The sequence below is a fragment of the Amblyraja radiata genome, chromosome 27 (assembly GCF_010909765.2).
Source record: "Amblyraja radiata isolate CabotCenter1 chromosome 27, sAmbRad1.1.pri, whole genome shotgun sequence".
Taxonomy (NCBI): Eukaryota; Metazoa; Chordata; class Chondrichthyes; order Rajiformes; family Rajidae; genus Amblyraja; species Amblyraja radiata.
The window spans coordinates 11,068,927-11,084,805 of NC_045982.1; the positions used below are offsets into that span (position 1 = coordinate 11,068,927).

The following is a 15,879-nucleotide window of genomic DNA, read 5'->3' on the forward strand; positions in this document are numbered from 1 at the left end:
ACTACAATTCTGATCTTGTGCTCTTCCGGTTTGCGTGGTTTTTCTATTAGCGCAAAAACGGTACACGATAGCGCTACGATTTTTTGCCACCTTACTCACCATTCTCCTGTTCTCAAGTGCAACATGCTTTTTTCCGATTGATGGTATATTTTAAAAGTTATTACGATTTTAAAATCTTAAAAACCGCGCATGCGCAGATTGGTCTCCTCTCCTGTCAGTCACCAGCACACAGATTGGTCTCCTCTCCCGTCAGTTACCGGCACACAGATTGGTCTTCTCTCCTGTCAGTCGCCGGGACGGCGATACCCCTTCCTGTACCATCTCTGCACTGATTGGCCAAGTCTGCTGTCAGTCACGGGAGGCACTCGCCTCACCCGGCGAGGAGAATATAAAGCTGAAGGATCGGAGTGAACATCACTAACGCTCCATTGGCTGGAGAGTGTCTGTGTGCGCCTCCATGGTGCCAAGTGGGCGAGCGGCCGAGCCCACTTCACGGGGTTCACGGAGTCCAGTCGCGGGCGCCGCCGGCCGCTTCATCCAACCCAGGCTTCTACCCACGTGACCCCGGCCGGGGCTCCACACGGCGATCCAGGAGGCACCGAGTCCGCGGCGGTGAGGCCTCGCGATGATGGGGCTGCGGCGGCGGTGAGGCCTCGGGGCGATGGAGCCTAGTGGTGGCAGTGGGGCCTCCTGGCGGCGGTGGGGCCTTCAGGCGGTGGTGGGGCCTTCAGACGGCGGTGGTGGGGCCTTGCCGAATTTCAAAACGCACAGAGAAATCTATCTCTTCCTCTTTTTTTCAGTTTTTTCCTGTCTCATGTCTGGTGGGCGAATAGAGGGAGAGGGGGGGGGAGATAAAGGAAGAAGAGGGCTGTGGGGGAGGTCAGGAGGGATAGGGGGAGGTGAGGAGTGGGAGAGGTGGGGGATAGAGGGATAGGAGGGGGGTAAGGAGGGGAGAGGAGTTATGGAGGGAGGGAGTGACTGAGGGTAGGGGAAAGGATAGGGAGAGAGAGGTGAGGGTGGGATTGGGGGAGGGGAGGGGAAAGGTCCTGGGCAGGTGAGGAGGTGAGAGTGGGGGGATTGAGGGAAAGGAGGGGGTATGGAGGGAGAGGGGGGAAGATGGGGGCGGTGAGGAGAGAGAGTGGGGAGTAGGGGGAATAGAGGGAGGGGAGAGGGAGAGGAGGGGGGAGGTAGGGAGTGGGGAAGGCTCGAAGAACCGAATGGCCTACTCCTGCATCTATTGGAACAGATGGAGAGGTGGGCAGTGGGGGAGGTCAGGAGGGATAGTGGGGAACCGAATGGCCTACTCCTGCATCTATTGGAACAGATGGAGAGGTGGGCAGTGGGGGAGGTCAGGAGGGATAGTGGGGGGGATAGGGGGAGGTGAGGAGTGAGGGATAGAGCGATAGGAGGGGGGGTAGGGAGGAGAGGTGAGTTATGGAGGGAATGACTGAGGGTAGGGGAAAGGGTACCCTAAATGATATTTAGCTAAAGTTCCTACATCAAGGAATTACTTAAGTGTATCTTGGGAGGAAGGACAAGAAAGGCACTCATTATTTGGAAAAGTAAAGCAACAAAAGGATCCCTGAGTACAAATACACCAATCAATAGACACTCTGCTGGAAAGTTGGGAAGGTAATAAAGAAAACAAATGATACACCGGGGGTTTTGATAAAGGGATAGAGTTGAAAAATAGGCAAGTTACGGTGAACTTGTGTCGAACTTTGATTAGATCACATTTACTGTACGAGAACTGTGTGTAGTTTTATGTGTTACTGTCCTGTCGTATAATAAAAAGGATATAAATGTACTGGCGAGTGCAGTAAAAACATAGAAGGATAACAACAGATAATAATTAAAAAAGGATGAAAATACCAGATCTGTCTTCACTAGAGTAAAGAAGGCTGAGGGGTGATTTATTAGAGATCTTTAAAACAATGAAAGGCATTCGGTGAGAACATATAGAGAGAATATTTCCACATGTGGTGAAGAGCATAACTATGCCTACAATATGTTAGTCATCAAGAAATCCAATATGAAATTCAGAAGAAATATATTTACCCAATAAGTCGTGAGAACATGGAACTTTCTACCACAGAGAATGGCTGAAACAAATCATACACATTTAAGGATCATTTGGTAGACGAGTGCAGTGAAAATTCTAGGGATGTTCTGTTTCCTGAATGAGGAGATTATGGGACTGGGAAGATTATGCTTGTATTCCATTAAAGTTAGAAGAATGAGAGGAGATCTCTGAAATTTACTTAATCTTCACTTGGCTTGTGCTATTGTGCTATTGTTATAACAAATGTAAAGCACTTTGGCCAACGAGAGTTGTTTTTTAAATGTGCTATATAAATAAATGTGACTTGACTTGACTTGGCTTAGCAACCTGAATGCAGGGAATATTTTTCCCCTGGCTGAGGATTGTCAGACGGTGTTCAAGGAAATATAGAATGGTTCATTATTAGCTGCGGGGAAGGTGACAAGGAGGCATACAATCAGTAATATTAATCAGAAGGACAGTGAAACTAGTAGGAGACCTAGTATGGGGAGGGGCGGAAGTAAAGCAAGGATTACTTGAAGTTAGATAAATCAATAACCATACCGCCTCTTGATGAATATTCATCTCCTCCGCCTACTGCACTCCCCTGATTGACAACGACGCTGACCAATGAGGAGGGGTATTCGTGAGGGGCGGGACTTCCGGTGACAAGTGTGAAGCTTTGTGACGGGAGGAAAACACGGCGCGAGCAGCAGCAGAGTGAGCGGTTGGCGCGCGCGGGACACGATATCGCCGCCCGTTCGTTTGTCCGCCCGCCCGCCCCGCTTGTCCGCGCGCCCGCCAGGGCACAGGCTCAGCCCGCCCGCCCGCTCACCCAGAGCCCGCCAAACCCACCCCTGGTCGACAGCCCAGCGGGACACCCAGATACCTGGCATCCAGCACACGGGGACCACAGCCGACAACAAAATTGGCCATACGTGAAATTTGGACGGTTCGATTTGGGGATTGATCCACATTTTTGGAAAGGTCCTTCCTTGATGGTGTGGCAGATTTTGGGGAAGATCCCGCTGGATGTTGGAGTGGTTCTCGCTGGTTAAAGAAGAAGAGCATATTTGGCGTTGGGGCAGATCTTGTTGGATGTTGGGGCACATCCAATTGGGTGTTGGGGCAGATCCCATTTGGTTTGAGGAAGAGTGCGTTGGGTTTGACTCTGCTTTGAGCTGTTGCCGTGTGTGCGAGTGCTGATGATCCGAAAGCTATGTTCAGGGTCCGGACTGGGGTTGGGCAGTCGCTTCGGGAGTATTCGTCTCTCCCAGCGGTTTGTGTTTCTGATCTTCCTCAGTGCCTTGATCACCGTGTGCTTCGGGGCCATCTTCTTCCTACCGGATTCCCTGCGACTCCGTCGCTTCTTCTTATTGTCCACCGACCCGCAGCGCACGGACATTGCAGGCAGCGGGCAGGGACTGGGGCCGAGGCCCGCTGCAGCGTCCTTGCACAGGCAGACGGAGGCACACATCGGTTCCGTTTGGCGAGGAAAGGAAGACCGATTGAGGAAAGAATCCTTGCTGGATCTCATTCGCCAGGGGGTGACGGAAGGAGAGCAGAGGGTTATCAACAATTCCGAGAGTGGGGCAGCAACAGTAAGTAGAGGCCTGGTGGAACCCAGCAACAGTCACTACGCGCCATCGTTGGAACCACGAGTACAATCTGCAGATCGGGATGCGAGGAGCCATCGAGAGAAAGTTAAAGAGGTAGGAATATTCTCGTCAGAAATGAAAATTAAGGCGGCAGCAGGGTTAAGTGACTGAAATGCGGGCAACATTAGATTTGAGACAGTTTGGCGCTGTCAGATTGTAGAACACAATAGGGTGGGCGCACGTTGCATTATCTTATTAAGCCAATTGTTTTGCCCTAAATGCAGTAGTATGGAGTCACAAGGAACCACAGATACCGGAATCTTGAGCAAAATATAAAGTGCTGGAGTAATTCAGGGATCAGACAGCATCTGCGAAGGGAAAGCTTTCGGTAACCCGACACGTCACCGTATATTCCCTCCATAGATGCTGCCTGCTCCGCTGAGTTTCATCAGCATTTTGTATTTTACAGTAGTATATATAGCGATGCAACGAGAAACGTTTATTTTTGGACCGGGAAGCTATGTAAAACATGATACTGCTGACAATGTAATGAGGATAGTTTGCTCCAATCGCATATATTGATGTTTCCACGAACGGATCGTCAAGCACACATAAATGAAAGAATATAACGTTCAAGACTGTTCTATTTTTTCTATTAATATTCTTCCCATGGACATTTTTATTGTGAGATGTAATATGTAGTTTTAGGAGCAGCTCCTTTGACAATCCTTCGTGGATTAACTTGCATTTCTACTTTCCAACATTATATCACTTAAAGCTTCTACCAGTCGTCGGTGGACCGGTGCTTTTGAATTATTTGTGCATATTGGTTTTCCTTGAGTGGAAATGGCAGACGTACTAATTTGATCAATTTGAGAATGCTTAAAAAGTAAAATTCTAGATGGATAAGGTCATTACAATACAGTGCAGCGGGTAGTTTGAACACCTGTGTGTCCAGATCTTGGCCTGCCACATTCGAACAACCAAATAAGTGAAGAAAATAAAGCAGATTTTGTGCAAATCCAATTCACCCACTTCCATCACTATAATAAAATATCTCTCAACTACTCTATGATGATGGGCCAGAAGGGATTCACGATTGTGAAACAGCCCAGTGGATCTGGGTAGGGGATTGTTTTTAACTGGACTAAAGTAGCTGTGGAGTTTGACAGTTGTTTTGATGAATGGGTGACCTTATTTTGGAACGCAGTGCTAAAGTCCATTTATGAGGAAAAAAGATCTGATCAATTTACGAGAACTGTTGGGAAATTGGCTACGTGGGATAAATCATTTACCTGTGGCTAACTGAGGAAGTTAATAACAATATTTAGATTGGAAAAAAATGGCCAATAAAGTTGCAGAGATTAGTAGCAGCCTGGAAGATTGGGAGGATTTTATAAAACAACAAAATATGACTAAATGTGGCATTGTAACGGAATAAAAATTCAGAATGATAAACAAATATATTGTATCTATCTTTACAGTGAAAGCACTCATTGCATACATAATAACAGGCACTAAATAGTAAATAAGCAATGACCAGGAGAGATGAGGAACACAAATCACTTCTGAAAGAAGTGAACGCAGAGATAGTGGAAGTATTAGTTATGATCTTCCAAAATTCTCTACCTTCTGGGAAAGGTCATATTGAATTGAATACATTTAGAAAAAACATGGTGTGTTAGGTAAAATCAGCATAGTTCAATGAAAGGGATATTATGCATTTTGATAAATGGTAGATATACAGGAACCAGCATGTGTAATTTATTTAGATTTCCTGTAAAAGGTTACTGCAAATGATAAGGGTTTATGGAAAATACATGAAGAAAATGGATAATCCCCTCTTCTCTGATCATCAAACCAGGTGCACCTCGAGGCCTAATGTTTAGTTCCCTGCTCTACATGTCCATGACTGTGGCTAAGTACATGTCCAGTGCCATCTACAGATTCGCTGATGACACCACTGTTGGCTGAATCATGGGTGATGATGAGTCAGCGTACAGGAGAGAGAACATCTGGTTGAGTGGTGCTAAAACAATAACTGCTGTTGCTGAACAACAAGTGAAGTGGTCACCTAGTCTGCGCTTTGTTTCTCCGATGCAAAGGAAGCCACATTGAGAGCACTGTGCAGTAGACAAGGATGAAGAGGTGTGTGCAAATCTCTCTCTGACCTGGAAGGGTTTTGGGTCTCTGAATGAAGGTGAGGGAGGAGATGTAGGGACGAGTCTTACATCTCCTATAGTTACTGGGGAAAGTGCCTGGGAGGTGGAATGGAGGGTGGGGAAGGATGCACGAACCAAGGATTCATAGCGAGAGAGGTTTCTGTGGAAGGCAAAAAATGGTGGGGCGGGCGTGATTGGAGATGTGTTGAAGCTGGTGGAAATGTCCAAGAATGATGTGTTAGATGGGGAGGATGGTGGGGTGATGGGTAAAGACCAAGGAAACTCCCTGTTCTGTCTGGGGGGGGGGGGGTGGGTGAGAGCAAAATTGTGAGAAATGGAGGAGACAAGGTGAGGGTCCCTCCCTCGACTGTGGGAAAGGGGGAGGTGGGATCTATGTGACTAAAGAGCATATCTGGGATGCCCTAGAATGGAAAGCCACATCTTAAGAGCAGATGCAGTGAGACGGAGAAACTGAGAGAATGGGTATGCTTGCTTGAAACAAGGTGGGAGCAGTTGTAGTTGAGATAGCTGTTGTAGTCAGTAGGTTTATAATAAATATCCGTGGTTATCTCTCACCTAAAATGGAGACTGAGAGATCAAGAAAGGAAATTGGCTTCACAGATTTTACCTAACACACTGCGTTCCTCCAGCAGTTTGAATTTTAAGCAAGTGTCCAGCATTTGGCGTCTCTAGTGTATTGCCTGGTTGGCAGTGGAGAGAGTTAACAAATTCAACCACCTGTGTGTTAACATCTCAGATGACCTGACTTGGGCATAGTACATAGATGTAATCACAAATAAGGTCGGCCAGATTTGGCATGTCGTAGAATACTCTAACAAACATCTACATGTGTACTATTTAAAGTATTCTGACTGGTTGTATCAGGGCCTGGTATGGCAGTTCTCATGTATAGGAACGGGAGGCTGCAGAGAGTGGTGGACTCGGGCCGGTTCAATGATTTAATAATACTTTATTGTCACATGTACCTAAGTACAGTGAAATGCTTTTTTATGCAAAATCATGCACCAGACCTCACCTAGGCAGTACACAAAGTTACAAAAAGTTAATCAAATAGTTTTATCTTCTGCTTGCCGCAGCAAACCAGGCCTACAGCTGCATGGGACAGCAGACAGCCTCCTGCCTGGTCCTCGATGGCCACCTGCCGGGTTCCCCCTTTGTTCTCGGCTGCGCGGGTCCCCTCCTCGCTCTTGGTGGCGCGGGTCCCCCTACGCTCTAGATGGTCCCTTCGTTCATGGAGCTCCTCCTCGCTCACAGCGGCAAGGGACCCGTCAGCGTTGGTGGCATGGGGCCGAGTTCGGAGATCGTGGTGGGCGAGCCGGGTCCACCGGTGCGTTCCCTGTCGTCGGTCCACGATACTCGAGCCGGGCAATCGTCGGTCTGCGGCGGGAGGGTCCTCCGTCTTCGGTTGCGGAGAACGAGTCCCCTGTCTGCGGCGGCGAGCTTGGCCTGCTTGTCGGAACATTCCCGGCGCGCTGTTTGCTGGGACCCTCCCCACGCCATCATAGACACAACCAAAGATCTTTGGACACAACCCTACCTACCATCCAGGAGGTGTTGCCTCAAGAAGATGGCGTCGCTGCAGCTGGCTTTAGCAGCGCTATGTATTGCAAAATTGATATTTTCAACTGAGTCGATTGCCATAATGTTGTTTTTCGGTCTGAACTGTGCCACTCTGAAATTTAAGCTAGCTACTTCACTTTGCAAATCACACACACATTAGAATATGCAAACTGTGATGTTCAGAAGGAGTGTTGCTAGGAGAAATTAGGTCACATTCACGCAATATCAGATCAGTTATTAGCCATCACAATAGAACCAGGTTTTCATTAGGACTGCTTACTGTACAGTAGTTCAGATTTTTTAAATTGCATATTTTTCTTATTTTTTGATTGTCTGCTGCAGAACACTTGAGAGGATGATATCTTATTCATAAATCTGCTTGAACACAAAAATTGGGAGCATTCCACAGTAATTCCCACAGTTAAAAGCTTGTTTTGCTTTTGTGATGGTTTCATTCGGTTTGCAGCATGAGCTGAAATATCACACTTGGAATCCGAGGCAATGAAATGCAGCACAATGGCACAGATGGTAGAGCTGCTGCCTCGCATGGTCAGAGACCCGAGTTCAATTCTGACCTTGAATGCTGCCTGTGTGGAGTTTGCACATTCTCCTTGTAACTACTCCGGTTTCCTCCCACCTCCAAAAGACGTATGGGTTTGTAGGTTTATTGGCCTCTGTAAAATCGTCCCTAGTTAGTAGGGGAGTTGATGGGAAAGGGAGATAAAATAGGTCTAATGTTAATGGGTGATCAGTGGTTGTAGTGGATATGGGCTGAAGGACCTGTTTCCATACTGTATCATTTAACTAAACAGATTTGATCCTTAGATTATACAGGGACCATATTTTTTTTCTCCAACCCCTCCAGGGAGTAATATCTCGACAAAAAATAAACTGGCGGAAGAAATCACTGGATTGAAGGTCAAGGATTGGGAAAGGAACAGTTAATATTTCTGGTCAAAACTCTGTATAAGGACATGCTTTCTACGTTAGCCTTGGCAGAGATCTGTGACCTAACTTCTGGATTATTCCAAGTAGTTACAGGTAATTTATGTCCTGACTTGTTATCTGTTACTTTTCCCAGTACTAGGGAGGTTGGTGATATTCTTCAGCAGGGAACATTAGATTAAGCAGGTGCGTAGATTTGTCAGCACCATGGGCCTGCCCAAGATTATGGCAGCCGATGACTGCATCCATATTGTTCTTCAGGTTCCTCTACAGAACCTCGAACTGTGTGAGAATCTATCATTGCCTATTTGACCAAGCAAAGAACTTCCTCAAAGTTAAAGGTATGCCTGCCTTTTTGTTGGTTACATCGAACAGTCCTTGTTTCAGGCCTACACAAGTAGTATCTCCCAACTTTTTCTCTGCTACATCGACGCTTGCATCGGGGATGGCTCCAGCATTCGTGCAGAACTCGTGGATTTCATTAACTTTACCATTAACTTCCACCCTGCCCTCAAATTCACCTGGACTAATTCTGTCACCTCTCTCCCCTTTCTTGATCTCTCTGCCTCCATCACAGGGGACAGACTATCGAATTGCATCTATTATAAACCTACCAACTCCTAGTTATCTGGACTATAGTTCCTCCCACCCTGCCTCTTGCAAAGACACTATTCCCCCACTCTCAATTCTTCCATCTCCGCTATATCCGCTCCCAAAATAAGACTCAATTTTGGGATATCCGAGATGTTCTCATTCTTTAGTAAATATGTTTTTTCCCCAACTGTCATAATGGATCCCTCACCCGTGTCTCCTCAGTGACTCGTTGTTCTTCTTTAGCTCCCCCTCCTCCCAGATGGAGTAATGACAGAGCTACCTATGTCCTCACCTTTCACCCCATTAGCCTCCACATCCAATACATTATAGTCCCACATTTCCGTCATCTCTAATGTGATCCCATCGCTAGTCTCATCTGCACATCTCATTCTTCCCATCTGCACACTTTCCTCCTTCCACACAACTCAGTTTCCTCCGCAACTCCTTAGTTCACATCCCTTCCCACCAAAACTACCCTCTCCCATGATAAATTCCCCTGCAACTGCAGAAGATGTGACATCCAAATATCTCCTCCCTCGCCTCCATCTAGGAGCCCCAGCAGTCCTTCCTGGTGAGACAGAGATTCATATGCATGTCCTCTTAACCTCATCTACTGCATCCAATGTTCCCGGTGTGCCTTCTTATACATTGGCGAAAACGAAGTGTAAACTTGATGACTATTTTGCTGAACACTTGCAGTCGGTCTGCCAAGGCCCGCTGGATCTCCCGGTTGCAAACCAATTTAACTTCCCTTCCCATTCTCACACTGACCTGGGTCTCGTCCATTGCTAGAGTGAGGCCACAAGCAAACTGGAGGAACAGCACCTCATTCCGCTTGGGTAGGTATGAACATTGATTTTTCCAATTCTACGTAACTTCTTAATACCCCCTCCCCATTGCCCCCCCCCCCCCCCCCCCCCCCTGTGCCCCACCAGAAATTCCACCTATTTCTCCCCCCCCCCCCCCACCCCTTCTACTTTCTTCCCTCTGGCTTCACAATCCACAACTCCCCAAACCTGCCTCACACCTTCCATTATATATTTATGGTCTTTGATCCAATTATCTGCCTATCAAACTCCCCCACTCTTGCCTATGTTGACCTATAACTTACAATGCTTTGTCCTGCCTCTCCCTTTTTCCACCTTCTCTCCACCCCTTCCCCCCCCCCCCCCCCCATAATCACTGAAAACGGGTCTCGACCCAAAACGACAACCTATTCATGTACTCCAGAGAAGTTGTCTGACCTGCTGAGTTACTCCAGTACTTTGTTACTCCAGAACTGTGATTACGCGGAACCTTCAATAACCATGAGTATTATTTATTTGCATTTACTTGGTTCTATGCAAGATTCTATAAGACTTCAATCAAATGTATGGCAGGAGACAAATCAGCATTAATGGATTTGGTCGTTTTTTTAATTTCCATTCCAATTTAATTGGAGCTCGTGAGATTCTTGTACATTGTTGTTGAAGTTAAGTGGGCTCTCACCATAATGATGAACCACTTAGCAATTTAGTTAGATGTTATCTGAATACCAATCATCGAGTAGAACACTGTACTTACAAAATAAAAAATGCTGAAAACGCTCAGCAAAGTTGAGAGCATCCACAAAAAGTGAAACGGAGTTAATATTTCAGCTTGAAGACCCTTCATCAGAACTGAAAAAGTGAGAAAACATGCTAGTTGCAAGTTTTAGAAAAAGTGGAAGAAGGAATAAGAAAATATTTCTGATTGGATAAGGCCAAGGTTTTCATTGTAATACATTATTTACAAAGTCAATGGTTGATAAGTTAATGAGGGCTGTTCGAGGGGGAGAAAATAAACAAAGGGATGTGTAAATATTTGTGAAATGCAGGTCAGAGCTGTTACAGTGAAAGCAAAAGGGCAATGTTGGTGGAAAATAACTGCTAATGTAACCAATGGATACCCTTGCAACAGAACTGGTCAATAATGATATGAACAAAAATAACAGATTACCTGCAATCGTTGAGTTCTATATTGAGTCGCCAAGGCACAGACAGAATATAAATTGTCAGAATGAGGCCCAATGCAGATTGGAAGAACAGCACCTCATATTTTGCTTGGGCATCTTACAACCCAGCGGTATGACTGGATTTTTCTAACATCAAGTAATCCTTGCTTTCCTCCTCTCTCCGTCCCTCCCCTACCCTAGTTCTCCTAGTTTCACTGTCCTTATTATTTTTTCTGATTGTATGCCTCGTTGTCACCTCCCTCCCACCCCCTCAGCATACAATGACCATTCTACATTTCCTTGATCATCGTCTGCTATGACGTTGTTTTCACATCTTATCCGTTCATATCTCTGGTCTCCATCTCCCCAGACTCAATCTGAAGAAGGATCTTGACCTGAAACATCACCCATTCCTTCTCGCCAGAGATGCTGCCTGTCCCACTGAGTTATTCCAGCATTTTGTGTCTACGGTGTAAAGCAACATCTGCAGTTCCTTCCTACGTATATGTTACTGTTCCTTATGCTTGTGTTCCTCATTGGAATAGTCTAGGAGGCCTTGAGGAAAATTAAACTGACAGGCAGCTGGAATCTCAGGATTGCCACTGAAGATTGAACAAGGGTACCCCATAAAATGGCCATATAATCTATGTTTAGTTTCTCCAATATACTGAGACCATATTGTGAGTATAGAATGCATTTATTTTGTCAGGCATTAACCAAACCCAGAGCCACAAATTTCTTCCATAGAAAATGTCGCCAACTCATACTCTCACCACTTGAATTCCAACTGAAATTTTACTCTTCACAATCCCGATCACAACTATGTTCAAACTATCTACTGTTTCTTGATGTATTTTTCTCATTACATCCTAAGATCCACACTTAATGTCATACATTACCACATACATACTTCTGACCTTTCTTCATCATCACTGACCCACGCGTTCTTGAAGCTCTCTTGGTCTGCAGTTCCACTTTATCTTTTGCATATGGTGCTGCGGTAGAAGATTTGTTCTCTTCATGAAAGATTGCAAATTTTAACTGCTTTCCAATTTCAGTGTTTGTTCTGATCTTTCTCTCCCTTTAAGTTCCTTTGACCCCCAACTTGCATTCCCCTCAGTTCAACTCTGCCTTGTTTTCATTATGCTCTCTGATGGTCTCCTCTTGGTCCTATGTGATCAATCCATGGCAAAATCCTCAACTAATTATATAGGCACCTTAATAAATTCAGAATCCCAATAAAATGCAGAATTCTTCTTCCTCTGATTCCATGCCCATTGTTTTGACCACGGATGTTTGCCCAGTGTGGATCTTTTCACTTATCTTCAGAATTCCAAATCTATTTAGACCCCTCCCTCTGGCATCTTACTTACGCTAGATCTATTCATCGTGAACTGCATTTGTGGCATTGACTGTCACAATTGTTTGCACTTCCCTTACTCATTCGAACATGTCTTCTGAACAGCATTGCACTCTCCATCTTACAGTGACAAAGTGTCATCTTTCAAATGCCTCCTAATCCCTCCTTCTGGACCAGGATGCCTCAGATGAAGATCAAGCCATGGTTTAGTTTAGTCTAATTTACCATTGTCACACATACCGAGGTACAGTGAAAAACTTTTTTTTTGCATGTTCTCCAGTTAAAGAAAAGACATACACGATCACAATCAAGCGGTCCACAGTATACAGAACATGATAATTTAGTGCTAGAGTTTGATAAAGTCTGATTAATGTAGGAATGTTACAACATTTTGAGATTTAAAAAATAAAGCCTGTAATTTATCCCATCAGATAAAGCATAAAAATAACTTTAATTTGATACCTAATTCACTTTCATATCTTCAGTATTAAAAAAAGTTATGGCCATTTTCATTCTCGGAAATTAGCATCTTGCTTTTCCATTGACTTAACACAAAAGCTGTGTATGAGGACAGTCAAAAGCTCATAACTTTCTTAAAAATTAAGAGAACTGAATGAAATGTTCAGTTATTATAGATTGAAGCATTCCGAAACAAATATAAAACACCTTACTTGGATGACCTGAAATTAAAGCATATAATTAGTTAGTTACCTAATTGTAGCTAATTACAAAATCGACCGTTGTGACGGAAATAGTAATAAACACCCAGACTGCCTTGAAAATTCAAAAATGTGATATTCTCAAGATCAGAACTTTAATATTATTGTATTATATGCTGTAAGTCCTTAACAGATAGGTAAATAAATTACAATTTCTCGCAATAGACCGTCTTTATGGAGAAGATCAGTTGCTAGCTGGTACATTGGCATATCATAATCAGTAGCATCATCATACTCCTCAGATTGTAACCAATAAGTAAATCTGTACACCTAATTTTTCCTCAATTTTTCAATTTTGGCATTGTAAACTACAGATTTTTGCTCTTCAAACCACGCATGACATGCTTTTCTGCTCACTACTATCCCATTAAGAATGTCCTGTAGAGTAGATCATCACATTTGGAGTAATCCAAATTCGGATAATCTCTGCGAATGCCGTCTAAATCAGTCGCTTTTGCTGGGCATTTGGATTGACAATTTTGCATTTCTTCTTCGGAGACATCTGTTTAAAATGTAAAGAAGAAAAAAAAACACTGAACAGCATTAACAGAAACAAGTTATTATTTTCAGTTTTAGAAAAAAGGTAGAAATGATAACGTTAAATGCTAAAACAAATAGTAAATACCTAACAAAAAATTCATATTCATCATTCATTGAAAAATTAAATTCATCTAAATTCAATTACTAGATCTAAATATCTATCCATTTCTTAAGAAAAGGCTAACATTTTAAAATAGCCTAAATATTCAATAACAAATAACAAACTGATCCCATTCACACAAGAATTCATACAATATAACATGATTTTTAAATCTCACTGTCATGAACTTGTATGCCAAATGGAAGGAATTTAATGTTTAATTCCCATAAATTAATCCAGAAACATCCCTCAATATAATCAAAATTATTATTTTTTGCACAATACATGTGACTAACACTTGTTTTAGTATGAAAATATTAATAAATAGTATGAAAATAATCAATTGTATGAAAATATTAATCATGGATAGACAATAACACAAAATATAGATGATTTAGATGTTCTTATGACATGATGGTGCAAAAATTTTATTTATTTATCTTGAGAGTGGGTGTTTCTGGATTGTGATCGATTGGAACGTTGCCGTTGCCGTATATTTTAAGCCCATATCGGCAGGAAAGACACGGCTGATTCGTATGTGGGCCTAAATAACATGTTCGCATCATAAGATCATAAGACTAAAGCCACCCCAAGAAGCAAGATTATATGTGAAATAAACGACATACCTTTTGATTTGTCCTGATATTGCGATCCGTGACGTTGAAGGAGTTGAGGGCGTTAGAAGTCGCATTTTACTTTAATCAAGCGATTAAATTGTCCAGCAATTAAAAAAATATATAAACTGGGAACGGAAGTCCAATCGATTTTTCTTCATCAGCTAGCAGCCCGAGGAAATCCCTCTCCGACAAGCAATACAAACCTGCATTTTAATCTTTGATAGTTTTCCTAGAACTAACCAGCTTATCTTTACCATGGCTGTGTATCCTTGGATACACACACATCCCATAGCACTGAGAATCCTCGGCTGCTTTCTGGAGCAGATGTCTGACAATTTCATCACCACCAGCATATCATTTGTCTGGCTAAACTCAATTTCACATTGCACAACTATTTTAGCTCTATTTACTTTCTTTGAAAAAGGTGTAGCTATGGCAACATATGTGGAATAATGAGATACATGGAACATTCCTTGTTTTAATCCTACTGTTCCCTTCAATTCTTTCTTTCTAGTGTGTTGATGTCTGCATTTGTGCTGCTTCCTACATTTATAGCAAACTAGAATACTTTATTGCTTTTGTTGCTAAGTTCCAACTGGCTCTCACCTACATCTTCTATGTCTCTTGCCTTTGTGGATCTCTGTCTCTGATCTTGGGGTACAGATTGTGAATAAACAGCCATTACAAGTTCAAACATCCCACAGCTATTTCAACTGTATTTCCTCCCATCTTGCCTCCAGTGAGGATTCCATTCCATTTCCAAGCTCTTCCATTTCCATTGGTTCTGCTCCCATGTGAAAAGTTGAAAAAAACGGAGCTATCTTTCCTTTTTCTGTGTTTTTTGTTTTTTCCAATTCCAAAGGCAGTTTTTGTCAATTATTATTTTTTGAAGACTTAAAGCTAGTTGAGGCACAGTTTGAACCATCACCTGTCTTGACTTGCCGATGGTACATTTAGAGATTATAGCAAAAGATTTAATGAAGAGAACACTTACTTAAATCTGCTTGGTAGTACCTGAAGCAGTAATTAAGAAAAGTATCCTTGAATTTACATTCTGTAAGATATGGTTTATTTTTTTGTTCGTTGGTTTTTATGAAACTTCCTTTGTTTTTTGACAATGTTTTCTCAATGTGGGTATATGTCAGTTTTATTAAAAGTTAATTGCAGATTCATTCAAGGCTGCTTTGGCCAGAGTTTGCAGAGTTTAGGACAGATGCTTTGGTATTACCTGCAGCTACCTCACATGCAAGACCTTCCACTACCTGCAACCGCCGGCAACCACCTTCAACTAGCATCGCAACCGGCTTCGACTAAAAAATTACCGATTTTTAAAACAGCAACCTATTTTTAGTCGCGGCCGGTTTTGAATTTTTTGAAATAATCGCCGGATCATAGAAGAAGCGGAAACCACTTTCGACCATTAGGGAGACTGACAAAAACCTCCGGGAACCACACGGAAACCTTGGGTGGGGCGCAAAGTCTCCAGAGGTTTCCGTTCAGGTTTCCTAAGTGGGACAGGGGCATTATATTACAAATTCTCTTTCAAAGCACTATTGTTTGATCATGGTTATTGAGTAAAAATATTGGGAATTCTGACTTTACACAGACAGTCATGTTCAAACAAGCAGCTCATTAAACCCTCTGAAAGGC

The 15,879-nt window shown here is 43.4% G+C and overlaps 1 protein-coding gene across 1 annotated transcript in view; it reads left to right on the forward strand.

Moving 5' to 3' along the window:
• Positions 1-2,711: 2,711 nt before the first annotated feature.
• Positions 2,712-15,879, forward strand: part of LOC116988426 (mannosyl-oligosaccharide 1,2-alpha-mannosidase IA-like) — a 78,138-nt gene continuing 64,970 nt past the window's right edge. Inside the window, exon 1 of the mRNA XM_033045109.1 lies at positions 2,712-3,753. Within this exon, the coding sequence (XP_032901000.1) occupies positions 3,247-3,753 (507 nt within the window). The 5' untranslated portion in view covers positions 2,712-3,246. The remainder of the gene's footprint in view (positions 3,754-15,879) is intronic.